The sequence below is a fragment of the Typopeltis vanoorti genome, chromosome 23 (genome assembly GCF_054136105.1).
Source record: "Typopeltis vanoorti isolate ZY-2024b chromosome 23, IOZ_Tvanoo_1.0, whole genome shotgun sequence".
Lineage (NCBI taxonomy): Eukaryota > Metazoa > Arthropoda > Arachnida > Uropygi > Thelyphonidae > Typopeltis > Typopeltis vanoorti.
In genome coordinates, this window is record NC_143571.1 from 6382987 (window position 1) to 6401058 (window position 18072).

The 18072-nt window shown below is 36.2% G+C and overlaps 1 protein-coding gene across 1 annotated transcript in view; it reads left to right on the forward strand.

Moving 5' to 3' along the window:
- Nucleotides 1-17107, forward strand: part of Med (Smad/Smad4 homolog Medea) — a 278163-nt gene extending 261056 nt beyond the window's left edge. The window contains exon 15 of the mRNA XM_090413229.1: nucleotides 16854-17107. Coding sequence (XP_090269355.1) covers nucleotides 16854-17065 — 212 coding nt within the window. The 3' untranslated portion in view covers nucleotides 17066-17107. The remainder of the gene's footprint in view (nucleotides 1-16853) is intronic.
- The last annotated feature ends 965 nt before the right edge of the window (nucleotides 17108-18072 follow it).

The following is an 18072-nucleotide window of genomic DNA, read 5'->3' on the forward strand; positions in this document are numbered from 1 at the left end:
CTAAGGATCCAGTCCCTCCCCTCTCTGGTCCAGGTGTTTACAAGGTTCCTGTTCTTGTAACTTATCGTATGCTTAAACTGGGAGATCTGCAAGCATCTCCCAGTTTAAGCATAATACGAATCTCGCTGACTGACCATAGTTAGTCAGCGAGACCTGACTAACTATGGTCAGTCAGGTCTCACTGACCATGCCTTGGATTGGATACCTTGTACCAAATCAGATGGAGGGGGAATAATGACTATACATCACTGCAACAAACTTGACTGCTTTTTTTTTTTAAGAATCTGCAGGTTTTAAAAAAAAAACAGCCTAATCTAAATAAATATTATTGTGTTAAACTTCCCAAGATTTGGGAAACATTAATTCTTAGGACTTTAGGCTTCTACTCTAACTTTTTCTACTTATTATTTTCTATTTTGTGTGTGTGTTATTACAGTTTTAATATTGTATCCCTGAAGATGTCGCTGTAACAGACAAAATATAGGCACTATTAAATTAAACTTGTGTTTAATTATTTCTCTCTGCTGTATTCATTCCATTAGACCTAATTATTCATTCTTGAGCTCAGATTGTGTGTTTACTAATTATGTTTGGTGGTTCTAATTTTGTAAACCTAGAATCACTCTTGCTAGTTTCTTGCTGCTTCTGAATATTGATGTGTTGTATAGGAAGTCCCCTTAATACCATAGTGCACTGCATTCACTCTCCTATTGCAAGAAAATGGATGCATCTGTATAATATGCAAATCTTATATCCTATAATGAAGATTGACAGTTCTCTTGGTGTCATTTTTTTGATCTAGTATGTCAAACAATACATGAAGAGATTTCTAGCTGCAAACAATTACAGTACAGATAGGAATGATGTTCGAGTGTAACTTGGGGGGGGGGGATTTTGTATATGCTGTTATGAAGCATTTAAGCCATATCGATAGTTGATAGCATGCTGAAAACAGTGAAGGCCATTGGTAACACTGTTTTCAAGGTGTATCTTGGTCTAAAATACTGATAGGAGCCAGTCCTCCTTGAAAAGGCTTATTATCTCATCTCGCTGTCATATCATAGAGAATCTGTGTTTGAGATAATTTTTATTTTTCATATAAACTATATCGTGGTGTGAACAGCATTCATTTTGGGTTATAAATTGTTGGCGCTCAGTTATTGAGCCTTGTCTCACTGCAAAAATGCCACAACATATCCGTACCAACTAAAAGCTTGAGGTAAATATTGTGGAAAAGATATGCTTCAGAATTCTCCATGAAGTAGTTAGGTATTTTTGATATATAAAGGAGATTTGTGTAAGAAAAGCTGAAAATAATATCGAATTATCATCATCATCATCAAATTCCTGACATGTACTCTCGAAGGGTGTACAGGATATGATAATACTACATGAAAAATTTACATCTTTACTAACTTCCTATCTACAATTTTCCTCCAAATCAGTCTGTTACTTGTCAAGACTCCAATATTGTCATTATCAGATCTTATATTTCTATCGTCTAAAGCACATCGTACCGTATCAATCCACCTATATCTTGGTGTTCCTCTGGGTCTTTTTCTTGCCCATTCTGTTTAGCTCTGCTAATGCATTCCTGGATGCTGACAATTTCAAGTTCTTTCCTAATATCCTCATTTTTAATATGATATTGCCATTGATGTCATCTGTTCACGCCTCTAATCTTTCTCAGGACTCTCATATCTGCGGTCTCTAGTGTTTGGTCAAGTGTTTTACTTCTGACCCAGCTCTCAGATCCATAAGTTAAAACTGGTTTGAACACTGTCTTGTATACAGCTAATTTAGTGTTCCAACTAATTTCTCTCTTATTCCATATGAATTTATTCAATTGACTTCCTACCATACCAGCTTTGTTGATTCTGTTGTCTATTTCCATATTTAATTTACCATCTTCAGTAAAAATTGTGCCTAAGTAGCTGAAATGTTTTACTTGTTCCACAGGTTCCCCATTCACAAAACAGTGGAAATTTTCAACAATTCTACCTATTTTCATTGTCTTTGTCTTTTTAATGCTGACCTTCATACCATATCTATTACAACAGCTATTCAATTTAGTCAGGAAATCTTGCAAACTTGTAGCGGATTTATTTAGAAGTATAACATCGTCTGCATAAAGCAAAGAGCTGACATTAGCATCTCCAATTCTGATATCATGTTTAATACCACTTTCCTTCATAATGTGATCCATATAGATAATGAATAACAGAGGGGATAATGTACATCCTTGTCTCACACCAGATTTAACATTAAACCATCTTTCTGTACTTCCTTCAATTCTAACTACTGACTTACAACTCAAATACAGACTAAGTATTGCTTGATATAATGCCCCATTAACACCATATAACTGTAGCATATTGAATAGCTTCTCTCTTGGCACCTTGTCATTTGCCTTTTCCAGATCGACAAAAATTAAATACAGATCTTTGTTATATTCCCATGCTTTCTCAACTATTTGTCGTAAAGTGAAGATCTGATCCTGACAGCCTCTGTTTGGCCTGAATCCAGCTTGTTCTTCACCAAGCTTTTCTTCCACAATTCTTCTCAACAGTTTCTCAAGTATACTTGCATAGATCTTGCCAGGAACACTCAGTAGGGAAATACCTCTGTAATTCTCACATTCAGTTTTATTTCCCTTTATATATATATGGTTGCTATTAGAGCTCTACTCCAATCATCAGGAATTCTTTCCTCTGTCCAGGCTTTCTGAACTATGCAGTGCAGCCACTGTAAAACTTTTATGCCACCATACTTCAGCATTTCTGGTTGAATATCATCTACTCCTACTGCCTTTCCACATTTCAAGCCTTTGATGGCTTTTTCTACTTCAAGTATGGATATGTATTCCTGACTGTATGCCTGTTGAGTCTTTTTTACCAGTGTGCTATCACTGCTTGTTTCATTTAGCAATTTTTCGAAGTAATTACTCCATACTTCAAGGATATCTTTTTCTCCTGTTTTCATTTCACCATTATCATCTCTAACCCCTTTTACAGCAATCTTTCCTCCATTTCTGAGATTCTTCAACAACCTCCAGAATATTTGGCACCTTCTTGATATTTATTTTCTATATTCTTGCCAAAGTCCTCCCATGACTTTTGTTTAGCTAGTTTTACACAGTGTTTCACTTTCTCACATTTGTCTTTGTATTCTCTAAGAGCACAAGCCGACTTATTTGCCAGGAACTTTTGATATGCTTTCTTTTTTTCCTTCACTGCCTCTTTAACTTCATGTGTCCACCATGGAGTTCTGATTTTTCTATCCTTGCAGACAACCTCACCACATGTCTCTCTGGCTGAATCAATCAGGGTTTTCTTCAAGGCTTGCCACTGAATCTCCAAGGTTTGGTTCCTGTTCTCAAACTCTTTCATTTTTTCTTCAATAATCTTTGTGTATTTTAGTCTACAGTTCACATCTGAGAGCTGCTCAACTTTTATTCGCTTTAAAACTTTCTTACATGTTATTCTTTTCAATATGAAATTCAATTTTATCCTGCTCAAGACTAAATAGTGATCACTTCCAATTTCAAATTCTCTGTACACTCTGTTGTCCTGCACCAGGGAGAAAACATCACTATCAACAAGAACATAATCAATGAGACTTTTCTTTTTCCTTGCCTCTTCTCTCCATGTGAATTTGTGCACATATTTATGTTGGAACATGGTGTTAGTAATAACCTGTCCATGTCCTGAGCAGAAATCCAACAGATATTTGCCATTATTATTAGCTTTTCTCCAAATTTTCCCAAAATATTTTTGTATGTCTGACAATCATTTCCTACTCTGCTATTTAGATCCCCAACAAGGACCAACTTTTCCTTTTTCATTGTGTCAATTGCTTTTTATAAAGCATCAAAAAATTCCTCCACTTCTACCTTAGTAGAACCTTCTGTGGGACCATAGGCACAAATAAGTCTCATTGTCCAGTTCCCCATTCTCATATTTGCCCACATTACTCTACTTGAGACTGCCTGCCATTCAAGAAGATTAGCCTCGTATTTTGTGTTGAATACTATGGCTACTCCTTCTTTCCCTTGATTGTCATTTCCTGAATATAACATTTTGCATTTATTGCTCAGAAAGATCTCACCAGTTTTGTCTTTTTTGTTTCAATCACCCATATTATGTTGATCTGGTATCAAATTCCTCATCTAGCTCCGTTTCTTTGCCATTCAGGCTTCTTATGTTGATAGTACCCATCTTTAACTCTGGTGATGTTGAGTTGAGGTGTGCTTTCAGATTTGTTCCATTAGCTGACTTTTCCTGTTCGCCCTGGTTCCCTGGCTAAAACAATGGGGGGGGGGGGTATTTAACTGGGCGATGCCCCAGCCGGCATGAAATTTCGTCATGTTGTACCATCATTTTCTATATTGGTTTAAGCCAATAAGAATACAATTTGGTCGGCCAAATCCCAAATTATCAGCCCATCCTCGTTCATTCAGTATCCAGGTAGATACTCAACAGGGTGCACCATGAGATGGTGAGGATTGGACATTAGGTCATAAGCCCTGGTCGGTTCTCCACATTCCTTTAAAGGCTGTGTGAAGGTCTCCTCCCAGTTATACAGCTTTGACCCTTAAGCACCCCATATTGAATTATTATTATTATTATGTGACACCATGAATTAATTGTTTTACAAGCTTATAGGAGACACTGCCATTACAATCTGTTACAAGTCTTAATGGAGTACCTTCTTTATAAATCTTTTGGAAGTCATAATTTGAGTTAAGTGGTCAGTTTTTTCTTGAATTCAATGTTCCAGTTAGCACGTTTGTTTAGTAATATCTTTAGTCTGTTACATAATTTGACATCTAATAGGATTATGAATGAGTGAATATGTGGACTTCTCTCAAAGCATCAAGGTAAACATTCTGTAGTATGGTTTTTTTTATTTTGAATAACAGCTATCCTTATCACTTTAACTGCACTTACAATGATTAAGTTATCTTTTTGACTATTGCTAAGGGTTTGGTCATATGGTAATGACATTGTTCTGGTCTACAACTCATGATTTCATATCTGCTTTGTTGATCCTCTTGTCATTTATTCTTGTGCTTTTATTTCATTTTTCATACCAAAGATGTCTACAATGAGCAGTTAAAAAAAAAAAAATAGAAATAAGAAATGTTATTTCATACAAGTAGTCCATTATTTAATATTAATGTTTACTATTATTACTTACATCTAACACTATATATTACAACTTTAAAAGCAGATTTGATACCAGCTCTTCTACATGTGAATACAATAATACTATATTACACATATTTTGAAGAGAATAACATCAGAATATTGTAATGGCTAGCGCAGAATCCCATCCGAAATCTGGTAGAATATCTTTAAGGTGAATTAGAGTGCTGAATTAAGGCACGGCAGAAATGACTTTTCGCATTAGTGGAACTTGTTATGTGTTTCCTACAAACTGTTGCAGACCTTAGTCCATCCACAGCACCTCTGGTAATGTGGGTGAACTAAGGACTTTTTATTTTATTTTTTGTGTATTTTTTTGTATAATGCAAAAGCCCTGCTTTGAGACCAACCATGGAACTTTATCAGTCCACTTGAGGCCTCCAATGAGCAGGCAGTTGTCTCACATCAGGCAGTGGACTTAATCTCCTGCCTAAAGATAATCACAAACAACTTATGGGTTGCAAAGGACTAGGTTGTGAGATGGGTACATTAATTACTCATCCAAACAGGTTGGCAAATGCTTTAAAGCAGTTTAAGAACAGTATCATCAGCATTTTTTTTTTTACTAGAATTAATAAAAAAGCTTTCCGTAGTACCAGTTATTATAGGTCTTGATTTCTAATGAAAAGGCATGCTTTATTTATACCTGCATATATCCCATGACTATAGTTAGGACTTTATTTTGCCTCAGTTAATACATTTCAGTTTAATACTCATGGCCTATTTAAAGTTGCAAAATTTGTAATGTATTGTATACTTTTAGTCTGGTTTGTTTTTGAAGTAGGTTTGGTTTAAATATAGAGTTAATTACACCAGTTATTTTTAAATATTTTGCGATTTTTACGTTTATATATTTTTCGTTTTCATATGTGATCGTACATCCTAGCTAGTTAAATGACTTCACCTGTTCTAAGATCTTGTTATCTATTACTATTTTAGTTCTTGCTGGATCCATTGTCTCCACTCCAATATTATTCTAACCCATTCTGACTTGATATACTCTATCATGTTGGAGGCTTAATGGATTTTTACAACACTCAAAAAGAATTAAAATAGAATTTAATACTTCCTATATTCCGTCCTAGTCACTAGGACATCTACGGGGATTACAAAAACAAGGACTCCAAACAAGGCCTTAATGTAACATGCACACAAATATCATACAATACTAAGCCCAACCATGTGGGTGACACTAAAGTCCTATCTAGGTGGAGCGCCCTCTAAGGGCGGTAGGAGGTGGCCTGGAATGTAAGGTGGGACCTCTGGTGATGAGTGTTTCCCAAATCTTCGGAAGCTTAATGCAACCGTATTTATTTAGATTTGGTTGGTTTTTGAGAGCTGCTGCTGCTTCTAAGAAAAGTCTCTCTTTCTTGAATTTGCTGTGGTGGAGCATGGTGGTTTTCTTCCATGATACCCTATGGGTGGTGTCCAAGACATGGTCAGCCAAGCCTGAATGACCATAGTTGTGTTTACAGATGTAAGACTTGTGTTCCTCCAGGCGGATGAATGCTGATCTGCCTGTCTGTCCAAAGTATGCCAGCTTACAGGAACAAGGTACTTTGTAAACTCCAGGCAGAGAGAGAGAGGAGGGAGCTGATCTTTCGTAGAACGGATAAGGGTAACAAGTTTGCGGTGGGGCTTATATGCTTTGTGTAGGTTGTACTTTTTTAGTATCTTGGCTATTTTTTCGGATGTGCCACGGATGTAGGGTATGGTGATGGCATTTTTAAAATCTTGTTGACGAGAAGGACGGGGAATGGGGGAGGAACTGATTTATTTTTTTGATACTGTGTTCGCTGTAGCCATTGGAGAGGAAAGTGCTGTATGTGGTTAAGCTCAGTAGTGAGGGTGGTTCCACTGGAACAAAGATTGTGGGCTCTCTTGGTAAGAGTTTTAATAATGCCATATTGTTGAGAGGGCTGGTGGTGGGAGAGTTTGTGAATGTATCTGCCTGTGTGTGTGGGTTTTCTGTATACAGTGAAGGCAAGTGTATCATTAGGCAGGCGTGTGACTAAGGTGTCTAGGAAGGGTAAACAATTGTTCTTTTCCTTTTCCATAGTAAACTGGATTCTTGGACGTAGGCTATTGAGATGACTGAGGAAGGAGTCTAACGTGTCTGGGCCATAAGGCCAAATAGAGAACACATCATCTACATATCTTAGCCAAATAGAAGGTTTGAGTGGGGCTGAGTCTATGGCTCGTTTTTCGAAATCTTCCATATAGAAGGCAAGGGGGGTGAGAGGGGGGAACCCATGGTGGTTCCCTCTATCTGCTTGTAGATTTTGTTCTTCCAAGAGAAATACCCAGAGTTGATGGCAAAGGAAAAGAGATCTAAGATGTCAGAAAGAAAAACCTTTTCTAAGAGAGATAAGGTGTCAGTTAAGGAGGAGATATCAAAGCTTACCAATATGTCTGCATTATTCAAGGTTAAATTTTCAGTGAGGACTTTAAAGTGGGTTGAGTTTTTTATATAGGAAGTGGACCTTCCGGTGAGGGGGGGGTCAGAGAGTTGGCCAGCTGTTTAGACAGTCTGTAGCAAGGTGCATTGGTGGCATCTACTATAGGCCTGAGTGGGGAATTGGGTTTGTGGATTTTTGGTAAACCGTATATTTGAGGGGGGAGTGGAAAGGTTTAAGTTTTTTCCGTGACGTCAGGGCACCAGGAAAATACTTTTTTTAAGTAAGATTTTTATTTTCTTAACTTGTGTTTTTGTGGGGTCGTGTTCTAGCGGGATGTAGGTAGCGCGATCGCAGAGGATAATGTTCATTTTACAATTGTATTCACTGGTATGAAGTTGATAAGAAGGTGGCTGCTCAACAGATATCAAAAACTGGTATATGGAGGGGCAGAATAAAGGCAAAAATACAAGTGACTACTGGTGTGCTGCAAGATTCAATTTCGGACCATTGCTGTTTAATTTGTACATAAATAATATAGGAAATAACCTGAAAGGAAATATTCAATTGTTTGCTAATGATGCAAAATTAGGTAGAATAATAATTAATCAGGTGATGTGGAGAGCTTTCAGAATGATTAGGCTATCGGTATGGACAAAAGATAATGGGTGTCAATTTAATGTGGAGAAATGTAAAGTTATGCATTTTAGGATAAATAGATTACAATCTACGTAACACATTGATGGCACTCTACTCCACAAAATAGATGAAGCTAGAGATTTAAGGGTGGTGGTAGACAGAGAGCTAAAGTTTAGAGGACATATTGCTAAGGTAGTCCATTACATTACTTGGCTATTGAAAAACACATTAATGAGTAGAGATAAGGAAGTTGTTATTCCTCTTTATAAGGTCTTGATACACCCACATCTGGATTACTGTGCTCGAGTCTGGTTCCCTGTGTTTCCTGGGGAAAGCAGTGGAAAGGATTCAGAGGCGAGTGGCCTGTGGAATATTCCCTATGAGGATAGATTGAGGGTGTGTGGATTGCAGAAGTTGGTTGATAGGAGAAAAAGAAGGGGATATGATAGAAACATTTAAGTTGCTTAAAGAGTTTTATAGGATAGATGCAAGCAAAATGTTTCAGCACATGGCTAGAAGGACCAGAACAAGGGTCATCCCTGGAAGTTGTGGTTAAGTTGGGGGTGAGTACTAGATTTGCTTGGAGAGTTGTGAATGAATGGAATGGGTTGCCAGAGTCAGTTGTGAGTGCTTTTTTTTGTTAATGTGTTCAAGGAGAGGTATGAAAGATTGGGTCTCTCGCGATGAGTCTTTAAAAGGTCATTAAATTTCCTAACTTATTTTTTAAAAAAATGAAATTAAAATAAATAAATGAATAAAAATATATATCAGCAATAAGAAGACAAAGACAATGAAAATAGGCAGAAGCATTGAAAATATCAACTGCATTGTGAATGGAGAACCTATAGAACAAGTAAAACATTTCAACTACTTAGGCACAATTTTTAGTGAAGATGGTAAATTAAATATGGAAATACACAACAAAATTGGAATTGCCAGCCTGGTTGGCCGAGTGGTTAGCGTATCCGCTCTCCAGCCAAAAGGCCGTAGGTTCGAATCCTGCCGTGGGCATGGATATTTGTAACTGTCTGTGAAAATACTAGTGGTGGTGGTCGGTGGCTTTGGTGTAGATGATGAATTAGTTGCGGTTGGTGAGTGGTGGAGACAGAGACTTATAGAGTAGGTGATGAGTCTTTGGACTCCCTGGAGGTGTTGCATAATAATAATAATCAACAAAGCTGGTACAGTAGAAAAATCAAATTTTTAAATCAATTTTAACTTGTGGATCTGAGAGCTGGTTAGAAATAAAACACTTTACCAAAGACCAGAGACTGCAGGTATGAGAGTCCTTAGAAAGATTAGGGGGTATGAACAGATGGCATCAATGGCAGTATCATATTAAAAACGAGGATATTAGGAAAGAACTTGGCATTTTTAGCATCCAGGAATGTGTTAGCAGAGCTAATCTCAGATGGTCACTTAAACAGAATGGGAGAGGAAAGATTAGCAAAACAAGTGTTCTCTGCCATGTTGACAGGAAGAGACCCAGAGGAAGACCAAGATATAGGTGGATTGATATGGTAAAAAGTGCCTTAGAAGACAGAAATATAAGATCTGATAATGTTGGAGTCTTGACAGATAACAGATTGATTTGGAGGAAAATTGTTGAAATGAAGTAAGTTTTTCATGTAGTATTATCATTATATCCTGTACACCCTGTGAGGGTACATGTCAGGAATTTGATGATATATATATATATGTATATACAATTTAAAAGAAAAAGTTAATAAAGATTAGCTGATTATATGGAGATTATAAGTTGCACATGTTTCTGTATAAAGCTGTTCCATGAGGAACCGACTTTTGTGAAGGACTCGTCTTGTTCCAGTGAACTCTGTGTCTAGTGTTGATGGCATGCTCTGCAAGTCCAGACTGTTCAGGTTCAAGGTATTGAATATAAGATGTCTACCAGATACTTTGCTCTTGTGGGTTATCTTATTCAGCTAGAAGAACACAAGTCTTATATTCAATACCTTGAACCTGAATAGTCTGAACTTGCAGAGCATGCCATCAACACTAGACATAGAGTTCACTGGAACAAGACAAGTCCTTCACAAAAGTCGGTTCCTCGTGGAGCTGCTTTATTGTGAAACTTTATTTCACTCTTCTAACTTAAACAGATCCGATGGTCTACGTCTATCCTCTTTGTGGAAGAGAGTACTTTTTAAATCAAATAATCTTTCCTAACTTTTTTTTTAATTGTATATATACAGGTAACCCTCATATAACGTGGATGCTAGGTTCCATAGAAATGCTGCGCTATATAAATCACATTATGCGAGACTCAGATCACATAGAAAAAGTAGGGTTATGTTCCGAAATCATTTTCTTTTTAATTATATAAACAACAATGACAATAATTATATATCCAACAAAAAAATATTTTTATTTAATTCAGGTAATTCGTGTAAATTAAGAAAACGTATAAACTATGAAACAAAATACATAGTATAAATTTATAAAAATTACAAATTGTAGGTAAGCTTCATTGCACATAATGCATATTTTAGTCATCATCATTGTCTTCAAAACTAACATTTCGTAGATGTTCTTTATTTACAAGTGGCCGGACATCGTCATCACTTGAAATCTCTTGGACATCATTTGTATAAATCTCATTGCTTACCACTATGCTGCATTTTTTTATTAAGTTCATAATATGGAGCTAAACAAATATCCAACTGGCTCGTGAATTATCCGGAGCACTCCATTGAGTGATCATTAACCGTAAAATGACCTAACTTTCTTGCCAAGTCCAATCCTTCTGCTAATTTCTTTAAAGGATTCATCACAATCAGAATCTTCGGCAGAACTTTCCCTGCCATTTGGTTCGACGGCATCTATTAATTGTACCAGTTCCTCCTAATTTAAATCTATTTCCCCATCAATTAATTCACTAATTTCATTTTCAACCATATCGCAAAAGCCCTCTAAGTGGCCATTAATATACAAATAAGTTTTTTACATAAAAAAAAAACATTACATATTGTATGTCACTCACCAAAAAATAGTGTTTAACTTGAGACTAACACAATTATTTTTAATGTGCTTTCGTGGCAGAAAAAGAAGACAACTTTCAACAGTAAACAATTGACGTACATGCATGCTAAAGGATATTTCCCCTAATATAAATTTGCTACTTATAACTACATGCCCGATACAGGCAGTCGCAAATTTAACGAAGATAAAATTTGATTTTTAAGTCGCGCGGTATAAAATATATGAAAAGATAAAGGGTTACTAGAATTTTTAGGCCGTGTTTTTATCAAAACCATGTTGTATAAATACCACGTTGAACAAGACTTACTACAATTTGTAGACCGCATTGTATAAGTACCGCGTTATACGAGAGTTATTTGTGTGTGTGTGTGTGTGTGTGTGTGTGTGTGTGTGTGTGTGTGTGTGTGTGTGTGTGTGTGTGTGTGTGTTTAATATTTTTTTTTTTAATAAGTTAGGAAATTTAGTGACCTTTTTTTAGTTATCTTACCTTAGGTGGTGCCTTTTGGAATTGTCAGTTGTTCTATTTTAGCTTTGTACTGAAGATGCCTTTGATACTCAGGGGAAAATTATACTAATAAATAATATTTTACGCGAGTTAATTCCAGTATTATAATTTATTTAAAGTTACCATTCTTTCCTCTACTGGCCACATATCAAAAAAACCTCCCTGGGATTCCTTTTGGCCTCATTAGTTAACTTTTCGTACTGCACTTTTGCAATCCTTATCATGCAAGTTACCTCTCTTGCTTGCTCTTTGTACTCCTTGTGCATCGAACTCTCACCACTACTCATCTTATGAGATGAGTAGTGGTGAGACTTCATAATGCCATCTTCTTCCAAATTGCATGCTTTTCCTCTTCATTCATCCATATTTTACGCGAGTTAATTCCAGTATTATAATTTATTTAAAGTTACCATTCTTTCTTCTACTGGCCACATATCAAAAAAACCTCCCTGGGATTCCTTTTGGCCTCATTAGTTAACTTTTCGTACTGCACTTTTGCAATCCTTATCATGCAAGTTACCTCTCTTGCTTGCTCTTTGTACTCCTTGTGCATCGAACTCTCACCACTACTCATCTTATGAGATGAGTAGTGGTGAGACTTCATAATGCCATCTTCTTCCAAATTGCATGCTTTTCCTCTTCATTCATCCATTTCACACCCACCTTATTTGACCTCTTGACCTTTGAAATGCATTTAGACAGTTCCTGAACAGATCCAAAGAAGCATTGATATCCTTCCTTCCAATTCTTCATTCCATCATATAGCTGCAAACTGTCTCCTAAGTTTCTCATAATCACCAGCCTTAAAGTTCCACATATATCACTTTCTCACAGAAGTCCTCATATGACCCAGCCATTGCCCATGTAATCACCTTGTGGTCACTCTCAACAATTGGAGTGAGATTCAGTACCTCATTTACCTATTGCACTAACATTCTCTGATGAGATAATCAAATCCAAGACTCTTGATCTGCATTTACTCTCTGTTGCATACTGCCTAAGGTAGTTGTCCCTCAAAAGCTCAAGAAATTCATTCTCTTTGCTCCCAGATGTCTCTCTTCATTCCAGTCTATATTGCCATAACGATCACCCTTTTCTTAGTAGCAAGATTGATTTGCCTGTATATTTCCTTCTCAGTGTCTGACTAGATACTTCATTATGTTCACCTCCACCTTAATTGGAGATAACTCCTCTGCTACCATCAACAGTCCCCCCCCCGTCCTTTGTCTTGCCTATTCTCATGAAAAACATGTCTATCCATCTCTATTCTTGTCAGAATGTCATCCTCATCTGAACCATGTCTCACTCATTCACAAATTTATACATACTTCTGGCATTTGTAAACATACATACTAGCTTATTTCTGGTTCTATAATAAGCCTCCCCAACCCCACTCCTCAGATGTGACTCCTCCATACCTCCCCCAGTGACCACTGGTCTTACACCTCTCCTCAGATCTGTTCCCTGTCTTGTATACACATACCTCTGCTCCTGTATCCCTCATCCACTCTTCTCATGCTCTATGTGCCTGTTCACCCTGACCTTCCTGTTTGTCTTGTGCTCCTCTCTCATTCTCTTCACTCATGCCACTTGCCTCTGCATTCACAAGCCCTCTTGCTCTACTTCCTGCTGTTCCATGTCACTTCTCACTTTGTTAGGTCTTCCATTCCCTTTAGTCATCACTCTCTCTTGCAGCAACAGTTTCTCCAGCTGACTTACACTAAATCCATTTGGATGCAGCCCATCCTTTTTATACAGTTCCGTCTGTTCCTCAAATTCACCCTATACATTCACAAAATGAAATCCTTTCTCTTCACACCTCTCAACTAGCATCCCATTCATAATCCTCACTTGCCATCTCATCTCATCACTATCATACCTGGGAGACGCTCTGACTACCTTTCCTACCACACTGTATCCTGGTTATTTTGTAATAATATTTTTTTCCATTATAATCATATGCTGTTAATTTCTCTTTATTTTATGCGTCTTTATTTTTTTTCTATACCTTATATACCGTTATTCTTAAAATATTTATCTTTATACTTTATTCTAATTAGCTTTGCGCACTTTCTCTCTCTCTGAATCTTTCTTGTTTATATTTTTACGTGCTATGTTTATCTACCCTTCACACTACGAGTCTTATGTCTAAGATACCAGAAAATTTATTTAATTTAGACTGCCCCACTAATATCATTTAATTAGCATAAAACTCAATAATACGGCCAGCAGATTTCTCTCTGTAACACACATTCCTTCAATAAAATTTTACGCTTCGGCTATCTCACTTTTCCCGCTCACAAGTTCAATTTATTTAAGAACAGTGCTGTTGTAAAAATAAACAAACAGGCAGCACTCCTTTAACAAAAAAATTAAAACACATTTTATTTACATTACTATGAAATATACATGAATTAAACAATAGGGAGATTGCTTTCTCTATCCATCTATAAAAATTCTTTAGCACAAATTAGAACCTTTTTACTTCAACATTAATTAATCTCTTTAACTCAAAAACCTATTAAATCTCTGCTTACAAATTCAACTTATTAAACTCCTAGTTTACTTGCAAAGAGGTTAGAGTTATTTTTACAAATCTGATATCAATTTCCAACATGCCAATTGACTCTCTTAAGGACACTTCTTATCACTATTAAACAAAAATCTTAAATGTCCTTCTATAACAACTATAAGAGGGGAAAATACAAAAGTATGTAACTTACAAAGGCTCTGTATTGAACATTCAGTCAAAAGTCTTTTACTAAAAGTTCTATGGCAATTCTTTCATCTCAGATCTAGCTTCCTTCAGGAAATTTGGCTTCTGTAGTATCTCATCAGAAAAATAGCGGGCTGTAAACTCATACAGCTCCGGCAAAAGGTTGCTTTCCCACTACAAAAAGAAAAACTTCCGAGCGAAGATTCTTAGGGTAATTTGCCTCGCCTTTTCTCCTCTGTTTGGGCTCACCAAAAATGCCTGGATGACTGCAGCTTTTGTCTGCCGTCTCAAAATAGCTCGAATTGCCACTTCCACTAACTCGAACTGCCGCCAACTGTCTCACCAGGATCCCTCTCTCTGGACTGGAAACTTTTCTCCGGCAATTGGAACTTCTCCTTTCGGCAATTTGAAGCCCTGTCTGCAGCCTAGAAGCTCTGTCTCTGCAACTGCTGGAAACGGGAAACTCTCTGATGATGTCTGGAACTAGGTAGCTCTTTTCTCTAGCGACTTTTGAATCCGGGAGGCCCTTTGGCAATGTCTGGAACCAGGCAGCCCTTTTCTCTAGTGACTTTTGAATCTGGGAAGCCCTCTCTCTGGTGACGTCTGGAACCGGGCAGCTTCTCTATGCTTGGCTCTGTCCCTTTTTATTATATCTTCTCTGAGACCTTGCACGAAGTTTGTAACCCCCGAAGAATTCGGCATGATTCTTTCATCTTAAGTTTCAAGTTCGGCCCGCTCTTTGTTCTCTTCTGTACCTTCTTTTGATTGTAAGTTGCCAGCCATCGGAAAGTTGTTTGAACCTTTCTGACTGACTTTGGAGGTGTTTACGTGCAGAGCTTGTAAGCCTTTCTCATACACAAATTTTATAAACAACCTTTCTTATGCCGCCATGTAGATCTATTACATAAAGTTCCGGCGGCAAAACATTGCCTTGTTTTTTAACACTCTGAAATATTCTTATACAGTTAACTTCCAAAGGGTCATTTACAAAAATATTTAGTACAAAATATACAGAGACAAACAAGTTATTTTTACAACATTCTCATGGGTCTTAACCCAAGTAAAAAATCAATGTAAAGCGCTTTTGAATATTTGAGCTACAATCGAGTTTTTACAATTTTACTTATTTTTTTGTAGCAAATTCTCTTTTTTTTTTTCTTTTCTACCTTGAGCTCATCATAATGCACACCTGAGTCAATATAGATTTTTGGCTCATAGATAATTCCTTTCACCTCCTACTAATATTGTGTCACTCACATTCAGAAATCCTCAGAATTGTTGAATTATTTATTCCTGTATTGAATTTCTTTATTTTAAAACATTTGAGCAAGAAAAAACTGAGGTTTTTTCCTTGCTCATGTGCATTAGTAAGTTCATGTCTATATACTAAAAGTTTACATGCAAATCACTGCACCCTTCAATAATTTTTGCATCACCAAAATATATTGGTATACAGAAAGATTCTTTCCCTTTTACATTACATTCAGCTTGAAATAGAGCTCTGTTTCTAGAGTTGAGCTTGAGCTTGAAAACAGCGATCTGCTTGTCTTCTGAAAATTTTGATAGTGGAAATCACAAAGTGTGTGTGCTTATGCTGAAATATCCAGAAATTGTTTATGGGATAGTTTTTATCCATGCATCAAGAAATCTTATGCTGCAATATGTTTTTCAGACAGATATAGTGAACACCGCAATTAGTTCCTCTGCCTAGTCATGGTAAAAATCAATAAGGAAGTTTTTATTTTAAAACATTTTTGTATTTATCTTTTTTTGATACTGATTATATTTCTCATTTATCTGTGTTACTTTAGGATAAAGTAACACAGCTTTTTGCCCTTCGCAATACACATCATGCTCTATTTCATGCTAAGATTCAGCACCAAGCAATAGAAAGGCATGCTGATTTCTCAAAATTTTCTCTATGATTTGCATCTGACAGTTTTGCTTGAAATTTATATTCAAGAATAGTTATAAAAATCTGCTTTCTGTTAATGAAAGTATGATTGTAGAGCTTTTATAGACTGGTGACAAACCTGAAATAGATAGCCGGCCTGGTTGGTCGAGTGGTTAGCATATCCGCTCTCCAGCGAAAAGGCTGCAGGTTCGAATCCCACTGTGGGCATGGATGTTAAATTATGATTGTCTGTGAAAATACTAGTGATGATGGTGGCCAGTAGATAGTATTGGTGTAGATTGTGCAGTTCAGTGTGGATGAGTGGTGGGGATGGAGAGCTGTAGAGTAGGTGCCCTCCGTTGATGAGTCTTTGGACTCCTTGGAGGTGTCACACAATAATAATGATATTATTCTGTATTTGAATGAAGTACCATAATACTCATTGTTAAATGTAATTTTAAGAAAATTCCCTTAATGTAATTTAATATTTAAACAGGTTTATCAGCAGCTGCTGGCATTGGAGTTGATGATTTAAGACGCTTGTGTATTTTACGTCTCAGCTTTGTTAAGGGTTGGGGCCCTGATTATCCAAGACAGAGCATTAAAGAAACACCATGCTGGATCGAAGTTCATCTTCACAGAGCTCTTCAGTTGCTTGATGAAGTTTTACATACAATGCCAATTCATGATCCTCGTCCTCATGACTAGTATAGAAGTGAATTATTATATGTTTGTGATAGGGCAGAGATGTGTGCAGAAGGTAACTGAGTAAAGCTTTCAGATGTAGTAAAGATGTAAATCTGTTTTATAAATGCCATATAGGAATGATTTTTATATGAAATACATTATAAATGAACATTATTAAAACATAAATGCAACCTAATGGAACTAATAGGAGGAAGGGTGGAAAGATTAATGTACTATGAAAATTAATATAAAATTTTATTTTTTCTTGGGTTGTGACTTAGATATTGAATGTTTTATCTTCAAAGAGTAGTACAGGTTTTTATATATCAGCGTGTTTTAGTTATCATTTATTTATTTTATCCTCTGATTAGATTTAAAATGTTACCTTTACATAATGATATTCTGTGATGTTTTACTATAGAATTTTTAAAGATTACATGAAATGCCAAACATATGCAAAACAGAATATGAATATTTTAGTATTTGATACAAACATGCTCATTTTATTCAGCTGTGCTATGTTTAAGTTTTTGAATGAAATTTTATAGAAAATGAGATCTGCTTTTTTTTTTAATTTGTAATTATAATTTTTTTTTTATTCATGAGTACATATTCAAGTAATTAAAATGTTGTGCATTGTGAACATTATATTAAAAGTAAATATAATAAAAGCACTCATTGCTTTAATGTCTGCAAATGATGAAATCAGAAGAGATTCATGCATTTCTCTAAAAGAGTTAGTAACCAAGCTTCTTTATTTTTCCCTTATCTGTAGCATTTTTATATGTTTCACACAAAACGTTTTTTTCCAAAACGCTTAGGCTTCCATTAAGACTGGGTAGTTGTTTCATACTAGACAATGAAAATCATCTGCTTTGTCACCTGAAGTAATAAATCCTTTAGGCTTTGAATACTTGCTCTCACATTAACACTAATATTATTTAATGGGAAGGCTGGAATTGAAATTCTTCAGTGTGCCTAAGCAATTTAGCTCTTTCATTGTTTCTTAATTTCCAAACCATTATGTG